The sequence below is a fragment of the Tamandua tetradactyla genome, chromosome 4 (genome assembly GCF_023851605.1).
Source record: "Tamandua tetradactyla isolate mTamTet1 chromosome 4, mTamTet1.pri, whole genome shotgun sequence".
Classification (NCBI taxonomy): domain Eukaryota; kingdom Metazoa; phylum Chordata; class Mammalia; order Pilosa; family Myrmecophagidae; genus Tamandua; species Tamandua tetradactyla.
The window spans coordinates 197,864,437-197,886,492 of NC_135330.1; the positions used below are offsets into that span (position 1 = coordinate 197,864,437).

Below are 22,056 nucleotides of genomic sequence, written 5' to 3' on the forward strand. Positions count from 1 at the left end.
TCTGCGGCTCCCAGAAGCCGGGAGGAGCAGGTGCCTTTGCCCGGGCGTCCGGGAGCGGCGCCCCCAGGCCCGTGCCTCCTCTCGCGCCCCCTCTCCGGGCACCCCGCTTCCCCATTCTCCCCCCCCACCCCCACCCCGAGCCAGCCCCCATTCCAAGGCTCCGCCAGCTCCCAGGTAATGATTGCCAGCGGGGCCCGCCGGGGACGCGGGGGTGGGCGCCGGGGGTGGGGTCGGCGTGGGGATAAAGGGGTGCAGGCGCGCACGGCGCTCACAGACAGCGCCCGGCTCCGCGCGCCATGCCCGCCCGCGCCCCGCCGCGCCCCCCTCGGCCGCCGCCGCCGCCGCCGCTGCTGCTGCTGCTCGTCCTGGGCGGCCGCCTGCTGCGCGCGGACCCCGGGGACGGCGCGCAGACCTGGGCCCGCTTCGCGCGGCCGCCCGCCCCGGAGGCCGCCGGCCTCCTCCACGACACCTTCCCCGACGGCTTCCACTGGGCCGTGGGCAGCGCCGCCTACCAGATCGAGGGCGCCTGGCGGCAGCACGGCAAGGGCGCATCCATCTGGGACACGTTCACCCACCGGCCCCCGGCCGCCGGGCCGCCGTCGGGCCCCACGCCGCCGCCCCCCGCCACCGGGGACGTGGCCAGCGACAGCTACCACAACGTCTTCCGCGACACCGAGGGGCTGCGCGAGCTCGGGGTCACCCACTACCGCTTCTCCATCGCGTGGGCGCGGGTGCTCCCCAACGGCAGCGCGGGTGCCCCCAACCGCGAGGGGCTGCGCTACTACCGGCGCCTGCTGGAGCGGCTGCGCGAGCTGGGCGTGCGGCCCGTGGCCACCCTCAACCACTGGGACCTGCCCCAGCGCCTGCAGGACGCCTACGGCGGCTGGGCCAACCGCGCCCTGGCCGACCTCTTCGCCGACTTCGCCGAGCTCTGCTTCCGCCACTTCGGCGCCCAGGTCAAGCACTGGATCACCATCGACAACCCGTACGTGGTGGCCTGGCATGGCTACGCCACCGGGCGCCTGGCCCCCGGCGTCCGCGGCGGCCCGCGGCTCGGGTACCTGGCGGCGCACAACCTGCTCCTGGTGAGTGCCGGGCTGGCGCGGGGGAGGGAGGGGGAGGGGCCGCGCCGCCTCCCAGGCCTGTGGGGACGCGTTTGGGGGCTCCCAGGGAGGCGCGGCCCGGGGGGCACCGAGCAACTCCGGCGATCCTGCCCGGGCGCCTGGGGTCACCGGCAAATAGGAACCGGTTCTCGAGTGAGCAAACCCGGCTCCTGTTGCTCGGGGGCTGCGGAATTCCTGGAGTGAGGGCGGGAGCGTTCACTCCGCAGCCGAGGGGAGGGCGTGGGGAGGGGGCACCGGGGAAGCAAGTCTGTCCGCAAGCCTTGGCCAGAGCTTGGGGAGATGTCAGGGGTTCAGTCTTCATCCAAGAAGAGCTGTCTCCGTGTGGCACAAGCTCGGGTGGCTTCCACTGTGAAGGTGTGAAAATGGCACGGCCTGGAGAAGAGGCTGCCCCCGGCTTTGCAGGCTCCTCCAGCACCAAGAGGGGAGAAGAGCTCAGTTGCAGTCGGAGGTGCCCGCAGACAGAGGCCCAGGGGGCCGCTGCATCCTCACCATGCACAGTCCCGAGCCTGCCAAACTTAGGAGATGATTAGCCTGACAAAATCAATTTCAACACCCTGTGCAGCAGGCTTCCTCAAGTTTGACAGCAGGAAATATTAATATTATGAAACAAAATATCAGTAAACTGATAAAGGTGTCTCCCAAATTGTTCACTTCCCCTTTCTCCTGTATTTAGCGCTCACATTTAGGGGCCTGTATTTATCCTGTCAGTTGTCAGCACACTTTTAACAGATTTTTGTATTACAATAAAATATGTAAATGTGTAAACATTTTAATAAAAGTATTTAAACATACGACTTTTGGTACTGTATTTTGGTGAATTAGGGTTAGGGAACTATTTTTAAATTTAGAATTAAACCTAGTCTTTTTTAACATATTCAAGATCAAGACCCCTTCTAAACACCTTTAATAGAATCCTTAGGTCATTGAAACAGCTGTTCTGGATTATCAGAAGGTTGACAATGCCCCGAGCTGCTGGGCAGCTGCCTGCAAAGCGCCGGCAGGTGCTGTCCAAGTGAGCGCCAGCTGGTGCAGATGGGATGCCAACTCCCCAAAAGCTGTGAGTCACAGCTGGTCATGAAATCTCAGATTTGTGTGATGAGCAATTCGTGATTTTAGTGATTTTTACATCCACCTAGATCTTCTCATTGGGTGGTTTAGATGATTCATAACTTTTTCACTCTGTGAATCTTTTTGAGGGATCAGAAGACCCTAAAAAGCACCTGTCTATGACTTTAGTAGGAAAATTGTTAGAAGAACTGGCCCAGCTTTTGAAAAAAAATGTAAAAATGATCAGTTTGTGCCAGAACAGAGAAGGGATTCGTGGACCCCCTGGGCTACCTGACAGGCCATTCTAGCAAAAATTACTTAGATTTTAGTAATATGGGTCTTGTTTTTTGAGTGATTATGATAAACTCTGAAGGTATACAAAAGGAATCAATCACTATTAGAGCGACTTATACAGTCACTTCATGTGTAAGAATGCAAACTTGGACTGCAGGGACTCTCCCTTGGGTCCTTTAAATAATCGCAAGTTTTGGACTCTTATGCCCCTTGGCTCTCTGATTAATTCCTCTGTTATGTTTTTGAATCCTGACATACAAAAAACTTGCCAAACAGTAACCATTCTTCCCAGAAAGTCAGTGGACTTTGAATTCATAAGAAATCAGTAACAGGTGGACGCTTGGTTTTGCTGATGCCGCAAGCAAGATGTTAGTTACTGTAAAATATTAATTTTGCTTTTGGACTTTTTTGGGTTTGGAATTTAGTCGTTGTAGCTCACGAGGTTGATGCTGTTATCAAAGAAGTTTATCTTAAATTGCTTTTTGTTGTTTGGTGTGTTCTTGCTTGGGTGGGGAGGGGATAGGAATGTTTTGACCTTATTTGAAAATGTCTGCAGATTTTGGTGACAGGATATTTCAGCGGCACAGAGCCCTGGGGCTTAGGAATTGCTGTGGCATCAAGCACTCTTCCACCCCTCTCTGTGCTTTCACTAACTTAGAAATGGGCTAAAGAGCCCCTCTGGGAACCTGGAAATTTGAAATACCCTGAGATGCGAGGACATTTGAAATCGTGCCTGTGATCCGGAGGACAGGAAGCAGCCAAATTACGGGGAAGATAATGGGGTAGAGGATGTCCCTGCTCCGAGCGCAGTGGGGGCCTGAGTGGTCAGTTATGCTTTCCTCATGCTGGGATAAGACCGGACAAAAATTGTGTGTGTGTGTGTGTGTGTGTGTGTGTGTGTATGGGAGAGACAGACAAAGAGACAGAGACAGAGAGAGAGAGAGAGAGAGGGAGAAAGAGAAGAGAAGGAGGAGGGACAGAGAGAGAGAGCGTGAGTGTAAGAACTGAAAGGCCCCCTGCAGAGCTAACACACTGGGCAGCCCAGGGTGGTTGTGGGGTTCGCCTCTCATGTGGGAAGGGGCTGCCAAGTCCCCCAGCTCCTGTGAGAAGGTTCTCAATGTCCCTAAAAACTGGCGCCGAGGCCCACGGCTGGGGATCCAGCGTTGGCAGGGCCTCTGAGCCTTTGCTTGGCCCATGGGTTCTGAGAGGACCAGGGACAAGTTTGAAGACATCTGGCATCCCCACCCTGATTCCTGCAAGTATTTGTGCAGGAAAGAGCTTCATTTCTTCCGTCTGGCCGTCCGTGTCCACCCGCTGCTCCCGCTGGGCTGGTCGGTCTGCAGTGAGCGGCTCGCCAACCTCTGCCCCCTTCTGAACACACTTCTGCCCCTCGTTCCTAGGACCCCAGTCTCATCCACCTCTCCTAGGTCGCTGGCTATTCCCTGTTGGTCTCCCCTGGCACCTAAACATTGGCCACCCGCGACCCCCTCTGGGGCCTCTTATCTGTGGCGTTCACCCCAGCTGGTCTCCTGGAGCACGCCTGCATCCCAGCAACACCGAAGTTTGCATGTCCAGCCAGGACCCTCCCTGAGGCTCCAGATCTGGACAGCACTGCCTTCCCCACTTAGATGTCTAGCAGGCATTGCCACTCAGCACATCCAAAAACAAGCTCCTGCGTCTCCCTTCTCAGTGGGGCAACTCGGTCTTTCGGGGGTCAGGCCCCTAGGCTCCTCTCCTCCCTTCCGACACCTTCCTCCCAGCCCATCACCGATCCCATCGCTCGGCGCCTTTGGAAGGGGTCCCAAATCCCACCACTTCTTCCCATTTCTACTGCTACGACTGAGGACCGAGGCGCCGTCAGACTCTGCGTGGACGACTGGAGGCCCCATGCCCCGTCCTGGACCTGGCAGTGTGCCGAGAAGGCCACTCTCAACGGTGTCATTATTTGTGAACAAGGTGCTGTCCCTGCTTAGTAAAACCCCACCTGGTTTTCAAGAACCGGCTCGCATGCTCCTTTGCTCCTCACCTGAACGCCACCCCCTCTTTCCGTGGAGCCCCCCTCCCAGGCCCCCTGCCCTGCTTCCTTTGGTTTAAGCATTTCTCTCCTTTTTGCCTCTCACAATGAGAGGAATTCGTTATGTGAAGGAGCCGTGTTTGTTCCACCTGCTGCCCCCACGTTGGCTTCTTGCCCTTGGTAGGTGCTCCAGAAATGGCTTCTGGCCATCAAACAGCCTGAATTTGTCTTTCTAACTAATGTTCTTCTCTTCAGGGGACAGGGAGCACCAAATCCTGATCAGATATGGAAATCAGTCAACTTAAAGGGGCAGAATCTGTCATTTTCAGTGAAAGTTTAAAGGTCGTCATCAAGTTGAGGACAGTCTATAGTGAGGAGGCACCATCGCGGAGATGTCGTCAGAATGAGGGTCAGGAGAAGCCCCAGGCTGGCTGTGGGAGCTTGTCTTGGAAGGGACTCTGCTGCCTGGTTCAGTTTTCATTCCCCAAGGAACAAGGGAAAGCAGTTATCACCTAGATGCACGCTCTAACTACACACAACATGTGCTTTCAGGGGACACTTTTCTAATTTTCGTCTCAATAAAATATATCTGGTACGCAGTTAGAATTATCCACTGGGCTGAAAGTTAATGTTCTTAATCGAATTCCATAATGTCTTTAATCAGAAATAGTTGAAATATCTCCCAAATAACTTGCCTCACTCCTCTTTGAAAATCTAATTGAACATAGTGTTTTTTGTAGGTTATGGGCAAGTCCAAGAGAGAAAAAATAAGGCCACGCTCTCAGCACGGGGGTCGTGGCCAGGCAGGGGGCACAGGTGACCTCAGTTGTCTGTGGGATCTGTTTCTGCCCCACCCTGCCTGAGGGGCCCCCTGGCCGCAGAGGGAGGTGGGGGGATGCACGTGGCCTCCAGGCCAAGGTTGGCCCTCGTCCCGCCTTCCCCTCCCCAGGGCCCTTCTCTTTGGAGGCCTCCTCACCTGGACCCCTCCCTGCAGCCCCTTCCCTACTCTGTGCTCAGCTTCTTTCTTGGACCCTGCATTGCCCCGGTGCCTGCTGTGCCTTGCCCAGTGCCCCGGCAGAGGGGGCCGGGGGTGGGGGGCAATGGAGCCTCTCACTCTGGGCTCAGCACCCCCTCCCTGAAAGCACCTGACGTCAGACACAGCTCGGATCCTGCTTGTCTTCCTGCTCTGACCTTCTCACCCACGTGGTGCCGAGAGGCTGTATCTTCCTCCTCACCCCTTTGGGCTGTGGGGGGAGCCTGGCCCCGTGCACCCCTTCCCGGGCAGGGCTACTTTGCCAAGTCTCTCGCCGTGTCGGGGGACACAGGTCTCCTGTATGACTCTGTAGGCGAGCCCCCGGCAGTGGAGGGGCTTGGGGTGTCGTGGGCAGGGGTCTGGGGTGGTGGATATGCTCATGCTGCCAAAGAAACAGGATAAGACAGGACCCTGTCCTCACGTCACTTACAGATCAGTCAGCCTGGGACAGGGCACCGGGAAGGGGGTACTGGGTAGATGGGCAGACTGGATTGGGGGCTGGCATGCTTTTTCTGGAAGGGGCTCATTTTGGCTGTTTGGGCCGGGCAGTGGCCGTTGCAACTACTCGGTTCCTCCTGCAGCTGAGAGCGGCCCTGGGAATGTGCCCCTGACAGCACAGCTGTGGTCCAGGACCGCCTTCTCAGCCAGGCGGGGACTGGCAGGGCGCGCACCGGCATGGAGGGGAGCCCTGACTTACTAAACACAGGCTGTGCAGAGGCAGGGTGGCACCAAGCTGTCTCCAGGCAGCCGGGCCTCAGGGTGGCCAGGAGGTCCAACACTCCAATAAAAGGGGTTCCGGGAAGAGAGACTGCAGCAGTGGAGTGGAGTGCTGCGTGCTGACCCCTGAGCCAAGCAGAATTCACACTCTTGTGTAGTTTGTTCCTATGCACACTCCAACTTACTTTGTCCAGTGGAACAGTACTTATCACATACTTGAGTACATGACACTGAAACTTTTCTTCTTGGATTGCTCTGTCTAAAAGACTAGCTTCTGTGCTGGGACCAGGCCACTGGAGGACGCAGGACTCTGGAGGATCAAAGGCTGCCTGGGATGTGGCAGCCTTTGCTGGACTTGCAGCAAAATGCAGATGTGAATGAGCATGACAGCCACCCAGCTGAGCCCAGCCAACCCACAGGCTACTGAGAAATAAGGCATCCCTGTTGTTTCAGGGCCTGGCCTTGGGGAAGTTTGCTTTATAAAAATGAAAAACTAAAACACAGAGAAAAGAAATAATGAAGTAGTCCAAGAAAATTCCCTAGAGTTGACGGACATGAATTTCTACATGGAATGGGAAGGATGGGTGGAGTTGTCACAGAATATACCTGCTGCAGTGGTGCTGGGCCCCTCTTCCTGGTTACCCAGCTCCTCTTAGTGGGCTGTGGATTGGAAAATGGCTCAGGTCTGGGAGCTGAGGAAGGAATATGGCTTTCTATTTTGCCTGCTCTCTGAGCCATTTGCACCTTCCTGCAGGTCTTGGCGGTGTCGGTTGTTATGCAGCTGTGACCTGGTGTCCGCTAGGTACTTCAGGACCCTGCCATCTCCATGGAGGGTGGCAGGGCCTGCAGAGGAGCAGATGCTGTTCTCCCGGGGCGATCCTCGTGGCCTTGGTGAATGGTGTGTCCTCTGGTCCTTCTCATGGAGACACTCCTTGGTGCCACTCTTGGCCTCACATATGGTTCCATAGTGCTGACTTCCCTCAGACTTTTTGTTTCTTCTTCTGTCAGCCATCAGAGCTACTCCAGCATTTCCTCCTCACTCAGCCTCGGCCATGGCCTTCTTTGGGCCTTTGAGAACCTTCCCAGCAGCTCATTTGCCCACCCCCTGGGGTCCTTGCTGGGCTGTTAAATCCTATACCTAAAAGGACATGTCCCCAGGCCATGAATTCTTGCTTAGCAAGTCTTATGTTCAACCCCCTTGGTCAAGTGCCCTCAAAGTTCAATCCCAGTTGCTTCCCACCTCCTTCTCCAGGCTCTTGCTAGCACATGCTAATTCTTGAAGCTACTTTGGGGTATGATTTCTTTCCCTCTTTATTATACTCTGACACATTCTCCTTTAAGACCCTGGTTAGTGGCCTGTTGACTCCTGAGGGTCAGCTGCAGCCATGCGGGAGAAGCGTCTCCCTAGCACAGGGCAGACTGTCTCCCCCAGGGAAGGGGAGGCCCTTCTGCCAGCTGCCAGGGGTCACAGGTATCTGAAGAGCCACCTCCTCAGGTTCAGTCACATGGGAGGGGCTGCTGAGAAACATGACCTCAGGGACATGAGGTGGTGGAGCCAAAGGGGCAGCGATGGGTGCCATGAGCCCTTCTGCTCCTCCCGACACAGATGTGGCCAGGTGTGGTCACGGCCACCACGAAGGCCACCAGGGAATGCCATCCCAGAGCAGCAGACGAAGAGTGCTTCAACCTAGAATTCGGTGTTTAGCTGCACTGTCAATCAAGCGTGGGAGTGGACTAAGGAGCAAAGGAAAAAGCAAACTGATTATTAACTTCAGGGAAAACAAAAATAAGAGAAAAATGCACAGTCTTAATTGCTACTTTATAATACCCATCTGTGAATTATGGTCATGTTGGCAGAATAACATTCACACTGACTGTTAGTTAAACCAACAGTTGTTGAATAAATGAATTGACTGTGTAAGGAGCTAAATCCTTGCCTACTGTAAAGGGAAGTCAATGGATGCTGTCCAAAGCTGATGACTCGAAGCACATATTATTTGGAAGGATGGAGATTGTAAATTCCAAAAGAAAATGTCGTAAAAGTTGAAAGTATTTGCCTCTGGGGGGAAGAACTGGGGTGATTGCAGGGAAGAGTGGGGCAGGGCACTGTGATTTTTCTTATAAAGTTGTTTAGAACTATGTACTTGACTTTAAACTGCAAACATGTATCACTTTTACAAAAAGTAAAAATAAAAAAGAAATAATTTTTTTTACCATCACTTTAAAAATTAAATCTTGCTGGTAATAGTGCACATTTGTAACATTCCAGCTTATATATATATCCACCAAACATGCGCTCCCTTTACTCCTGGGAAGCTCTAATCTGCTTTCTGCTATTTCTATTTCACGTTGACATCTCTTATAAGTGACGTCTTACAGTATTTGTCCTTATGTGCCTGGCTTATTTCACTGTGAGTCATGTTTGCAGGGTTCTTCCATGTTGCAGCATGGCTCAAAACTTCTTTCTTAGGGATGAATGCTGGGCTGCTGCGTGTGTTGGGCACATTCTGCTAATCCATTCATTTGTTGATAGACACTTGGGTTGTTTCCACATTTTGGTGATTGTGAATAATGTTGCTATAAAAGTTAGTGTACACGTGTCGGTTTGAGATCCTGTTTTCACTTTCGGAGGGAAATACCTAGAAATGGAATTGCTGGGTCATACGGTAATTCCATATTTAACTTTTGAGAAACCGCCATATTGCTTTTGATAGTGGCTGCATCGTACATTTCCGCCAAGAATGCACTAGAATGCCGGTTTCTCCACATCCTCTCCAGCCTTGTTACTTCCCATTTTTAAAATAATAGCCGTGCTTATGGATGTGGAGTGGTGTCTCCTTGTGGTTTTTATGTGCCTTTTCTCATGGCCAAGGATGCTGAGCATCTTTTCATGTGCTTATTAGCCATCTGTTGATCTTCTTTGGAGAAATGTCTGTATAAGACCTTTGCCCATTTTTAAATTTCTTTGTTGTTGTTGTGTTCTAAAAGGATATTAAGATATTGAATATTAAGCCTTTATCTGATATATGGTTTGCAAGGATTTTCTCCCATTCTGTAGGTTGCCTTTTCACTTTCTTAATTATGTCCTTTGATTTACAAAAGGTTTTCATTTTGTTTAAGCCAAATTTATGTATTGTTTTTATTGTTGTTTGTACTTTTGGTATCATATCTACAAATCCCTTACCAAATCCCAAGTCATGAAGCGTTACCCCTGTGCTGTCTTCCAGAAGTTTTATCACTTCAGCTGTTATACCTAAGCCCTTGATACATTTTGAAGTAATTTTTATATATCACGTGAGACATGCGGTCTAACTTCACTGCCTTGCTGTAAGTTTTCCCAGCACCATTTGTGGACGAGACTATTGTGTCCCCATTGTATGTACTTTGTGCCCTCACTGAAAATCAATTGGCCATAGAAGTGTGGGTCTATTTCTGAACTTTCGATTCTATTCCATTGGTCATTATGTTTATCTTTATGCAAATTCCATACTATTTTGAGTACTGCAGTTTTGTATATTTTGAAATCAGGAAGTATAAGTTCTTCGATTTTGTTCTTTTGTCAAGTTAGGGCCCCTTATAGTTTCCTATGTATTTGAGGGTCATCATTTCCTTTTCTGGAAAATGTTGAGATCTTTTTGAATCAAGCTTTTTTTAGACATCTGAAAAATTAATGTCTGTGGGATTCCATCCTTTTGTGGATAAGCATCTTGAAAGGGCTAGGAGTAGATGCTGCAATATTGTTAGTGACTCTCTCCTGGGTGGAAGTGCCCGTTAATCAATATTTCCTACATCTATCAGTGTGCAACACCTAATAAACAGCAAGTGAATTTCTGTTGAAAGAATCATCTGAAGGTATAAGTTATGGTTATTCAAGCAGCCAGAGCTCTATCTGGTCTATAAGCCAAACTGGACAAAGAAATGGGGCATCAGGGAGAAAGATAACTGCATCGTTGGCTGGAACGGTTGGAGGAGTGCTGCGGGTGCAGCAGGTGCAAGAGGCTGTAATCCAGAGAGAAAGGGAGGAGAAGGGAGCTGCATGGACTCACAGAGCCCTGGAGAGGTCCTGGGGCTGGCCAGCGCCACGAGGGGAGGACAGCAGGGCTGGTACTTGGAAGTGTCCACAGAGAAGTGGCAAGTCCTCTAATGCCCCATCCACACTCCTGGTGTGGAGCCCCTCCCTCCACATTGCAGCTGGAAACGGGAGGTTTGCTTTCGGGAGGAACTGAAATATGGAGGAAAGGAACTTTGGGGCACCTCCCTGATAGAAGGAGGAAAGAATTTCCCTCTCAGAAGACCCCAAAGGGCTCCAACGCAAGGGCCCGCCCATGATGGGGGGCGTGTCCCCTAATGAGTGACGGGCTTCCTAACGAGTCAACGTGGGCTACTTCCTGCTCCCCATAAGATGCTGTCATGATAAACAGCTTCCAGCCACTTTTTAGTACCTTTTCTTAACCATGAATAAAGCATCAAAAGATTTCAAGGAAAGTTCCCAGCATAAAAGAGACAGAAGAAAATATAACAGAAAACAAACCAAGGACCGAGATCATGTAGGAAATTAAACACACACAAGTGAAAAAGAAACAGGGAGTATGAAAACTTTTTTGAGTATGAATAGTAAAATAAAATGTTTGGTGGAAAGAGTAAAAGGTGAAGTAGAAGCAGTGTTCCATGTTAGAACAAAATGACAAAGAAACGGTAAACATCAAAGAAAGGGAGAGAGAATCAGGCGCAGAAGTCCATCAGACTAGCACAAATTCGAGTTCCATACAAGAGAGTGGGGGAAGCGGGCCTCCAGGGTGCGAGCAAAGATGTGCTACCGTGAACCCCCAGCACTGATGCACAGGAGCCTTCAGCTTTAAAGAACTGCAGAGGTCCTAGCCCGGAGAGGTATAACAATAATAAATCCATATCCAGGCACATGGCTGTAAAACCTCAAGATGTCCGCAATAGAGAAAACATTTTAAGACTTCCGGAGGAGGATGAAAGGGCACACAGCAAGGATTGAGCCCCGGAATGCTTCTGGGCTTCACGTCAGCAGCACTGCACCTTAAAAGCAGCAGAGCAATGTGCTGTCTTCTAGTGGAAGATGCGCACCTGCAAAATTACAGAGTGAAGAAAGAGGAAGAAGTGGAATCCCGTCCACAGAAGAGAAAGAAAAACCATGTGTGAGAGCAGCTCTGGGCAGTACCAAGTTCAGACTGGCAATGGAGGATGCCAATGGATGGAGGATGGAAGATTCTAGCAGAGAAGGGGGGCCGCTAAGTGAGAAAGTAGATTTGAGAGAATGGATAGTGTGGCAGAAAACAGGATGGGGAATTGCAAAAGCATTTTGTAAAAACACATGGGGAATATCATGCAAATTTAATAATGAGATGATTATTGATTCAAGGGAAACCAAAATCTGCCCAGAAAAATGTAATGCTGTAATTCCCTAATGGCTTGCAATGGACAAAAATTACCTCGGGATGGTGATATAAACACCGATCAATGTGTGAAACAAGAATAGATATTTGGGAGATTGAAGGAAGAAATTTGGGGGGATGTAAGAGAGCTATCATATTATCCTGATGAATCACTAAATTTCCAAATAAACATGCTATTTGGGGAAAAGGAGGCAGTGACTAGAAGGAACAGCTAGGAGTGAAAAGTGGAATGTGGATGCCTCTGGGGGCGCAGCTCTGGGGTTGGGGAGGGGGTGGGAAGGCACCTACTGTTTGTTTTTGATAAGCTTTCAGTCTATTTGTTTATTTCTGTAAAAGTTTTATTTTGGAATAATCTTAATTTCATATATAGAAAAGTTGTTCCTTTACCCACATTTAGTATATTTGCCACATGTTTTCGATCTCGACATATATTTATACATACTTCTTTTCTGAACCGTTTGTGAGGGTTGCATACATCATGCCACTAAATGCTTCGTACTGCAGCATTTGTGCCAAGTACAAGTATATTCTCTTACATAACCACTGTAAAGTTATACTCAGGAAATGTAACAGTGATATACTTTAATCTACTATCCATACTCCAATTTCAGTTGTCCCCGTAACATCGTTGGTAGTACTTTCTCTATTTCTGCACTATGGGACATTGCACTTAGTTACGTCTCCGCTTTAACCGGGTGCAGGTCCCACTCTTTTCTGTATTTCATGACTTGACATTTTTGAAAAGTACAGGCCAGTTTTTAAAAGCTTTTTTTATTGAGAGGTTGTGGGTTTACAGATCAATCACGCAAAACATACAGGATTCCCATTTCTCAGGCCAATTTCTTAAAATATAAAGTGTTGTCTATTTTGTATTTGAGTGAGGTTCCTTCATGGTTCGATTTGGATTGTGCACTCCTGGCCGACGTGTGGTACAGGTGACTTCAGGCGTTTCTCTGAGTTCTCTCCAGGAGACTGCCGGTCTGCTCGGAGGAGGCATGATGGGGTGCCTGGCCGCGTGTGCAGACTTCCTGCCCTGTCAGAAGCACCAGTGATTCCTGCCTCACCTGTCCTGGTTGGCAAGATGGCTCCAAAGGGCAACTTTCAAACCTGCCCCTCTGCGCTCATTGCAAGGAGAGCCCTCCTTGGCCATCTGTTACCTGCTCAACAGTGCGGACTCAAAGATTCCCTTTTCCAATGCCACATAAAATTTGCATGCCCCATATCTTTGTTAATTTCCTTTTTCTTTTTTTGAGCACTTACTGACTTTTAAGGCACAAGATAATATTCATCTTGTAACTTCCCTGTTCCAGCCACCAGCCTTGGAATTAGACATTTCTCCAACGAGCTCAAGACTCTTGTGGGAAATACTCGAAATCAAGATCTGTATGCCCCTGCTGCTAGGAGGGCTGCTTCATACTCTCAGCGGACAGGTCAGCATCTATGTTAATACAGGCAAAGGATAATCAACCTTTAGCTGTCAGCCTGACTATGCTTTCAAATTTATTTAAAACGGCTTCCTTTCCTTTCAGTCTTTAATAAAATGTTGACTAAGACTCCCTGATACTAGAAATTAAGTATTAAGAGTGCCACAGACACCAAAACATTGAGATCTTTGAGAAATGAAGGAGGCAATTGGTGAATGTGATGTTTTTAATACTGTAGACTGGGAGATCCGAGACCTTCCTGGCTTTACTCTAGGTACTAGAGAAAGAGCTGTGAGTATGCTCGCCCCGCCTTCTCTGTAGGTGTCGGTCCTGTCATGCTCACAGAAAGCAGCACGTATGTCTCATTGGACCATTTCCTGTATCATTAACGTGCTTTGCCTCAAACTTCGTGGGTATGTGAGCTGCGCGGTGGGGTCACATTTCATTCTTTTTCCATGTGAAATCCTGTGATTGCAGCACCATTTTTTTGAATGGTTTTTGTTTTGTTTTGTTTTAAGTGCCTGGACAGGGAATCTTACCCTGAACTGCCCTTGCTGTCCTCAGACATTTTTGAGGACTATTCTGGGGCTACATAGCTCAAAATATTTTATTTTCTAATATGGGCTATGGTTCATTTATTTTGAAGTTCCATAATCTTACAATTTGGTTATAAAAGAAATATAGCATGGTGTCATGGTCAGGTTCATGTGTCAACTTGGCCAAGTGGTGGTACCTGTTTATCTGGTTGGGCAAGTGCTGGCCTGTCTGTTGCAATGAGGACATTACATAGAATTAAATCATGATCCCATCAGCTATATCCACAGCTGATTGCATTTGTAATCAGCCAAGGGGAGTGTCTTCTGCAAGGAGTGATGCTTAATCTAATCACTGAAAGCCTTTTAAGGAGGATTCAGAAGAGACAGGCTCTCTTCCTGCTTGGGTTGGTGAGCCTCTCCTGTGGAGTTCGTCCAGACCCTCCATCGGAATTGTTGGCTTCACAGCCTGCCCTGCGGATTTTGGACTCTGCATTCCCGCGATCCGTGAGACACTTTCATAAATTTTATATTTGCGAGTGTTCCCTGTTGATTCTGTTTCTCCAGAGAACTCTAACTAGTACACATGGCATTTTAGAGCTGGGAAGGATTAGCCGTTAATTTACGTTTTTCTTTTAGCTTAATATTAGACTTTACTTTTAAAGTAATCTTATCACAAGGTGCCTGTCATAGCGTCTTTGCTTTGCCTGCAAACTTTTCAGAACATATAGAGCTGAAAATGTTTTCTGTACAAGTAATGCACACATGATTAAAAAATTAAACTGAAGAGGCTTAAACTGAAAAACAAACAACCAACCAAAAACCAGATCCCTTTCCCATGCTACCCAACTTTGTCTCTATATCCTGTTCTTCAAAGCAAGTATTTTTTACCTGTTTCCTTGGTTGAGCTCATTTATTCTGAAGAATTAAATTTGTTAGATTTATACCATGTTCCTTGGAATTTCTATAGGTCTGACTGCTGTTCCCACAGTTTCCCAGGTGTGCAGCCTCGTGCTGTTGATTTTCCGTGGTCTTGTTGGTGAAATCCACAGAGCTCTGCCTTGCTCCGGAGCATGTGCTGTGGTCCCTGCATCCTCCCCAACTGCAGCAGGTGACGGACACCTTGTGTTCGTGTCGGCATTGGCCCTGGACGCTCCTCTTTCGGTGCACAGCCGAGTAGCCCATATGGCGTCCACTAAGGTGCTGCCACACCTCCCTGAAGAGTGCCCGGTTTACCGGCATGCGCTTCTTCTACTTGCATTTCACAGATCACTTTCCCAGGAGAAGGAGAGACAAGAGTCGCCTTTTCCCAAACTATATGAAGGCTGCGAACTGGACATGGTCTTCATGAGCCCCTGCAGACTGGGCCTTGGGGCAGCTCGCCGTGGGCGCTCCACCTGCTTCTGGGCCCTTGGCAAGAATGTGGTCCACTTGATTTTATACTTTATGAATGAATTTGGTGAAAAATGAGTTTTAAAACCCTATCACTGAATAGTTTCCAGTGGGCTTTTACGTAGTTTTTAAGCAGGTGACTCAGTTGAGGGGCTCCAAGCTTCCGAGAGTTTAGCTGACTGTCCTGTGGGAACTGAGGGCAGAGCTGGAGTCAGGAGCCAGGTTTCTGGAAGCCTCTTCCCCGTGTTCCCTGCAGCCCCCCCAAGCCCCTTGCACACAGAGGCTGGGGCCTGTGAGCCCAAGCACACCTCCTTGTCCACACCCACATTGGCAGGGGAGGGGAGGTCAGCCTAAGGAAGCTCGCCAGCGCCAGTGTTTGGGTTTGCTGAGGCTGCAGGAAGGCAGTACCCCAGAAAAGGGTGGGATTGGGTTATTAGTTTACAGTTCTAAGGCCGAGAAAATGTCCGACTCGGGGCATCAGCGGGATGCTACCTGGACTCTGGAGACAGGCTGCTGGTGTCCGGGGCTCCCCTGTCACGTGGGAAGCACATGGCAGTGCCTGCTGGGCCTTTGCTCCCAGGCTCTGTTGCTTCAGCTTCTGGCTCCCGTGGCCTCCCCTTTGAGCTCCTGTGAGTCACCTTCGAGCACCTCTGGGGCTGTTCTCCAAACTTCTCTTGATTTCTCTCAGCTTCTGTGTGCTCTATCCTCTCGTAAAGAACTCCGTAAGAGGGTTAGGACCCACCTTGAATGGGTGGGTCACAGCTCCCCTGAAACAACCTAACCAAATGGCCCCACCACAAGAGGTCTACACCCACAAGATGTCTACACCCAGAAGAGGTCTATACCCACAAGGGGTCTACACCCACATGAGGTCTACACCCACAAGAGGTCTACACCCACAAGGGGTCTACACCCCAAAGAGGTCTATACCCACAAGGGGTCTACACCCACATGAGGTCTACACCCACAAGAGGTCTATACTCAAAAGAGGTCTACACCCACAAGAGGTCTACACCCACATGAGGTCTACACCCACAAGGGGTCTACACCTACATGAGGTCTACACCCACAAGAGGTCTACACCCACATGAGGTCTACACCCACAAGAGGTCTACACCCACATGAGGTCTACACCCACAAGAGGTCTACACCCACAAGATGTCTACACCCAAAAGAGGTCTATACCAATAAGGGGTCTAAACCCACAAGAAGTCTGTACCCAGAACGGGCTACACCCACAAGGGGTCTACACCCACAGTGATCTCTGTCATCTTGTGCTGTGATCCCCACAACACTTTATAGTGTAGATTTATTATGCTTACAGTTTATTGCCCTTCCTCCTACTAAGAAGCACCTCCATGAGGCCAGGAGTTTGTGTCTGATTCCATAGTAGATGCTCAATAAATACTCATTAGATGAAATCCCTTGTTTTAGATGAGTGACTTTCACACCTTTTGACTTTGACCCACAATAAGGTGTTTTACATCTTGGCACATACACAACTGAAATAAAAGTTTCACTAAACAATACTTATCCTAACTATATCCTGTGCACGCTGATGTTTTCTATTCTATTCTATTTAAGTTTTAAAAATGGCAACGCTACCCATAAATTGTTTCACAATTGCAGCCTGCAATAAGGAAAACTCTGACTCTAGTCTATGGAGAACTTCTAACACAAAAAGGCAAAATAGGAGAGGGGGGACAGCAGGGAGCGTACGCAGATTTTCTGCCACTCTCTGCTACTCCATAAAATGTATTTGTGTCCCTTTAATCTCACACATGCTCACCTGTCACCTTTTCTTTAGGTGAAAAATGTTCTCTGTTGCAAGGAGAACTGAGTTACTTCCAGGGCCAAAAGCCACACACAAGCTGGGAGCTGATAAAGGAGCTTGGCCGCTCAAGGAGGCACGTGCTCTCTGTCTCTAAGTCAGAGCAGAAAAACTGGGTGAGGGAGACCTTTAAAAAGCAAAGGTCACTATTATAGAAGAAAAATACTTTTCTCAGTTTGGTTGAAATCGGAGAGCGGCTGTTTCCTGAGGGAATCATGGAATTTCTGTGGTGAGGACAGTAATAGATGTTTCCTGGGAAGGTCCTTGTTGACCGGTCAACCTCGGGACACTTAAGCTGAACTTGCGAGCCTGTCACAGCCTTTGAGTCCCTTACCTTCTTGTCTTGTTCTCGCGTCCAGCCAAAAGCCTCCATCCTGTCCCCTCATCGCTCTCCTGCTGCTGCTATCAGAAAATAAGAGACACAAACCCAGGAGCCCAGCTCCTCTGGGTCTCCAGTCGTCGAGTTGTGATTAATGGACTAGATTGAGTTCTGCTCACAAACTAGATATTTTGTCACCAGTATAGCAGCACTGATTTGGAGGGGCTTTTATTGCAGTGTGATTTTGCATTAAATAGAGTGATTTAACTGATGTTGATTCTGTACAGACAATTTAATGAAACAAGAAACTCAATCTCTGATTTATTGACGTATTTATCCAAAGTGAGTTATGGAGTCATTTTTACGTTGCTTGAGGGAAGTTTTTATCTAAAAACAAATCAATAAGGCCTCTTATGTCCTGCCTTGGAAAAATCCAGACAAAATTATGTAAAGCAACAAAGCTCCAAAATTACATGATTTTAAAATTTTGCATCACCTTTATTTTGATGGTTGAAAGAGCATGCTGAGTGATTTTGTGCAGAATCTCAAATTTGGTTATATGTGTTTTAAAGAATTCTATGTATGCACATGAGCCAAACCCTACCAAAACTAGTGAGGGCAGAAAAGTGAGTTTATTAGGACGCTGGGACAAGTTAAGGAATAGAGGAGGCGCTCCAGGGACTAATCATTGCCGTGGAGGAGAGCTCTCCTTCCCTCACACGCATGTGTGCGCACACACACACAGTTCACTACTTGCACACGGACCTCCTGCATGTGCACACATACACACACACACACACAAGTGCGTGGGTCAGCTGGCTTCCTGACATCCCGCCGCAGATGCTCTTTTTCCATGTCAGCAACTCCAGTTCCCTCCCTTCAGCTCCAGCGGGACGAGAGGTTATAACTTGCATCCAGCAGGAAAACCTCAGGGAAGATCTCCTTGACTTAGCCTTGGGCGCTCCACTTGAAGGAGAAGGAGAGAAAGCCATGCTGTTTTATTTTTGCAGCTTCCCTGTAAAGCTGATGTGTGACACTGAGCACTCCTCGAGAGCCGGTTTTCAGCTCACTCATCTCAGCCTCCCTAGAACCTAGCGTGAGATCATACGTGACAGAGTCTTAGAAAAACCATTATCTTACTGCCCATTTCTCAGAACCAGCACATGCTGTCATTTTTTGTGATTTCTAGGAGAGACCTAATCCCAGCTCTGGAACAGAGCAATACCCAGCTCTGGCACCGTATGCAGTGGTAGGTTTAACCACGGCAGTCTAAAGGGGTCAGCAATGAAGTGCTACAGTATGAAGCAAACTTACACACGGGGGCTGGGGTGGGGGCATGTATTTTCTTTCTGGGTAGGTTTTGGGGCACTCTGTGCTATGTTTGCAGTAAGTAATTGCATGCATGGAAGCTCCCTGAGGGCAGGGATGTCGTTCTTTTCCATGTTGCAAGCACTCTGGGTCTGACGCATGGTGGGTGTTCAATAAATATTTGTTGAACAAATGATTAAACTTCTTGGCCAGCAACCTAAGCCCTCTATCAAACTGAAACTAGTCACCTTCAAAAACGAACAGAGGGCGATGGTGGCTCAGCAGGCAGAATTCTTGCCTGCCATGCTGGAGACCCGGATTCGATTCCCAGTGCCTGCCCATGCAAAAAAAATAAAAAATAAAAAGAACAGATGTTGCTGAGAGAAGAGCCTGTCGGAGAAGAACAGGGGTCTCCAGCTTTTCAGGCTGACCCATTTCCCGGCCTCGCCGTCACTTAGGATGCTTCCTTTGTCACGGCCTCAGCGACGGTGAGATGCAGACTGAGGGAACTGATGGCTCCAATTTCGTTGTCTCTCCAAACAGCCTCGCCCTCTGCCATGCAACTTGGCAGGGCCTCCAGCTCTGGGCGCTGCACCAGCCCACACCTGACTCCGGGCTTAGTCTTGGGAGTGGCTTTCTTTAGCCAGAAGGTGGCCAGATCCTGGGAAGTACTCGCGGGTTTCTGCAATCACCATGAGAAGGGGCCCCGGCGGGCTGGCTGCAGGTCGAGACCTGTGGAGCAGAGCTACTGTGTCCCAGCCGGCCCAGCTGGCCCTGTCCTGGGCCAGCCAGGTGAGGCAGGAGGCAGTGCCCGTGGCGTCCAGCTCCCCCGCTCCCCATAGTAAGACTGTTCACAGATGTGCGAGCGCTAAAACTTTTTGTAGTCTGATCCTGTACTCTCTATGTAAATTTATTTTCCAAAAGCTGCAAACTAGTAACCTTCTATTCTGATTAGGCTGGTGACCTCACTGTTTTCACAACACTTGGGTAAATTTTCATCTCTGTGTCCTTAATCATATTTTCCATGCTTAGGTCAAGTCACCCTTCCCAAGTCCAGCCAGGTCCCACCCGGGAGGTACTTAAATGCCTCGTGTTTGTCTCCTTGCACCCTGTTCTCAGACATGGAATTATAAGGTCATAATTATAAACTCAGAAATTACAAGGTTAAAAGTGTAGGAAACTCTTTTTCAGTGTCTGTGTCATGGCAGAGGCTGGAAAACAGAGCTTAGTGGTTTGGCTTAATATGTGGCTCATTTGGAGAGAGTTCCAGATGATTCAATGAGATGTAGCTTGATCAAAAGCATTTTAATGGGGAACAATTTTATCAGCAGACCATTTGGTCAGTAAATCCCAGTTACTGGCCTTCAGTAACTTTTTTTTTTTAACTTTTTTTTTATTGTACAGTGTAACATATATACAAAGCAAAGAAATAAAAAAGCAAGTTTTCAAAGCACTCTTCAACAACTGGTTACAGGACAGATCCCAGAGTTTGTCATGGGCTACCATACAATCCTCTCAGATTGTTCCTTCTAGCTGCTCCAGAATATAGGCGGCTAGAGGGCTTAAATACTTTTTTATCATCACAATCGGCTTTTTTTTCCTTCTTTTTTTTGTGAACAATAACATATATACAAAAAAGCTATAAATTTCTAAGCGCAGCACCACAATTAGTTGTAGAACATATTTCAGACTTAAAACATGGGTTACAATTTCACAATTTTAGGTTTTTACTTGTAGCTACTCTAAAATACTGGAGACTAAAAGAGATATCAATGTAATGATTCAGCATGCATATTCACTTGTTAAATCCTATCTTCTATGTATATTCCACCATCGCCTTTGATCTTTCCATACCTCTCTTTGGGGTTGTTTGGGCTGTGGCAATTCTAAATTTTTGGTACTGGAAGGGTCTGTCACTAATATGGGGTAGGGAGATGGAACTATCTGATGTCCTGGAGAGGCTGGGCCCTCTAGGTTTCAGGACTTATCTGGACCAGGGACCCATCTGGAGGTTGTAGGTTTCTGGAAAGTTGCTCTAGCACATGGAACCCTTGTGGAATCTTATAAATTGCCCTAGGTGTTCTTTAGAATTGGCTGGAATGATCCTGGTTGAGGTTGGCAGGTTATGACGGTAGCAAGGTCTACCTGAAGCTTGAATAAGAGCAACCTCCAGAGTAGCCTCTTGACTCTATTTGAACTCTCTCTGCCACTGATACTTTATTAATTACACTTCTTTTCCCCTTTTGATCAGGATAGAATTGTTGATCCCACTGTGCCAGGTCTGGATTCATCCCTGGGAGTCATCTCCCACGTTGCCAGCGGGACTTTCATCCCTGCATGTCATGTCCCATGTACAGGGGAGGACAATGATTTCACTTGCAGAGTTAGGATTAGTGAGAGAGAGGTCACATCTGAGCAACAACAGAGGTCCTCCAGAAGTAACTCTCAGGCATGCCTGTAGGTAGTCTAAGCTTCTCCGCTACCTACATAAGCTTCACAAGAGTAAGCCTCATGATCGAGGGCATAGCCTATTGATTTGGGTGTCCCTCAAGTTTGACACAGTATCGGGGGATTTCCTGATGGTAAAGTTTAATAGATCTAGAGTCTTTCTCCCCTCCCTCAGGAGACTTTGCCAATACTTTTTGATTATCTGGTTAATATACTCTGGGATGTATTCAGGCATTACAACAATCTATACAGGATTAAAGGACCCCTTTCTTAATCTGTGTTCTCTGTGTCTCAGTTGTTCAAATGAGCCATACAGATAGGTTGAATTAGATTATACTCTATAGAAAATTTCAGTTCCAGATCAAATAAACCTTTCTTCCATTGGTCTCAAAGAGTGTGGTTCTAAAATATAGACACTGTCTTCTTTACCCCTAGGTTCTGAATTACTTTAACCCCAACCTGTTTGGCTTCATTCTTATCTCTAAATATCAGGTTACATATATAAAACAGCCTCTCAAAAATCCAGAATAATAATCACCACTCCGGACTTAATGTGTCTGCTCTAAAAGCTTACCATCTAGGCCCCTGTTTTCTTATAAGCATTTTCTAAAGGTGACCATACCATTGTTGATTTTTTGTTTCTGGCTTATTTTGTCTCACCAAATGTCCCACATGTTCTTACACATCATTGCATGCCTCACAACTTTGTTACTTTTTGTAGCAGCACAACCTTAGTTCATAAGTATACACCATCGTTCACCAATCTACTTCTCTGTCAGTGCATCCTTCAGCCACCTGCATTCATTGGGCATTATGTAGAGGGCCCAAAGTCCACAGTCCATCAACATTCCCAATTTTAAATAATTTCATTGTTCCCAAGAGAAAGAAAATCAATAAACCCACCCTCACCAAAGAGGAAATCTAAACCTCCTCTTGACTCTTGTCCCTCACCGCATTATTTACCTCTGCTGTTGCTGTAGTAATGCTGATGGTTTCCTTTTGAACATAGCCCATAGCATGCGATAGCAGTTTTCCCCTGTACCCCTTCAGTAACTTTTCAGTTAATAATTTGGGGGCTCCAGGAGTATTTTAAGGACTTCTATTTGTTTCAGTAATTATAGTGTTAAAAATGTAGGAAAACGTTCTTTC

At 48.2% G+C, this 22,056-nt stretch overlaps 1 protein-coding gene across 1 annotated transcript in view; it reads left to right on the plus strand.

Annotated features, from left to right (window-relative positions):
• The first annotated feature begins 296 nt into the window (after positions 1-296).
• Positions 297-22,056, plus strand: part of KL (klotho) — a 43,937-nt gene continuing 22,177 nt past the window's right edge. Inside the window, exon 1 of the mRNA XM_077159009.1 lies at positions 297-1,085. Within this exon, the coding sequence (XP_077015124.1) occupies positions 297-1,085 (789 nt within the window). The remainder of the gene's footprint in view (positions 1,086-22,056) is intronic.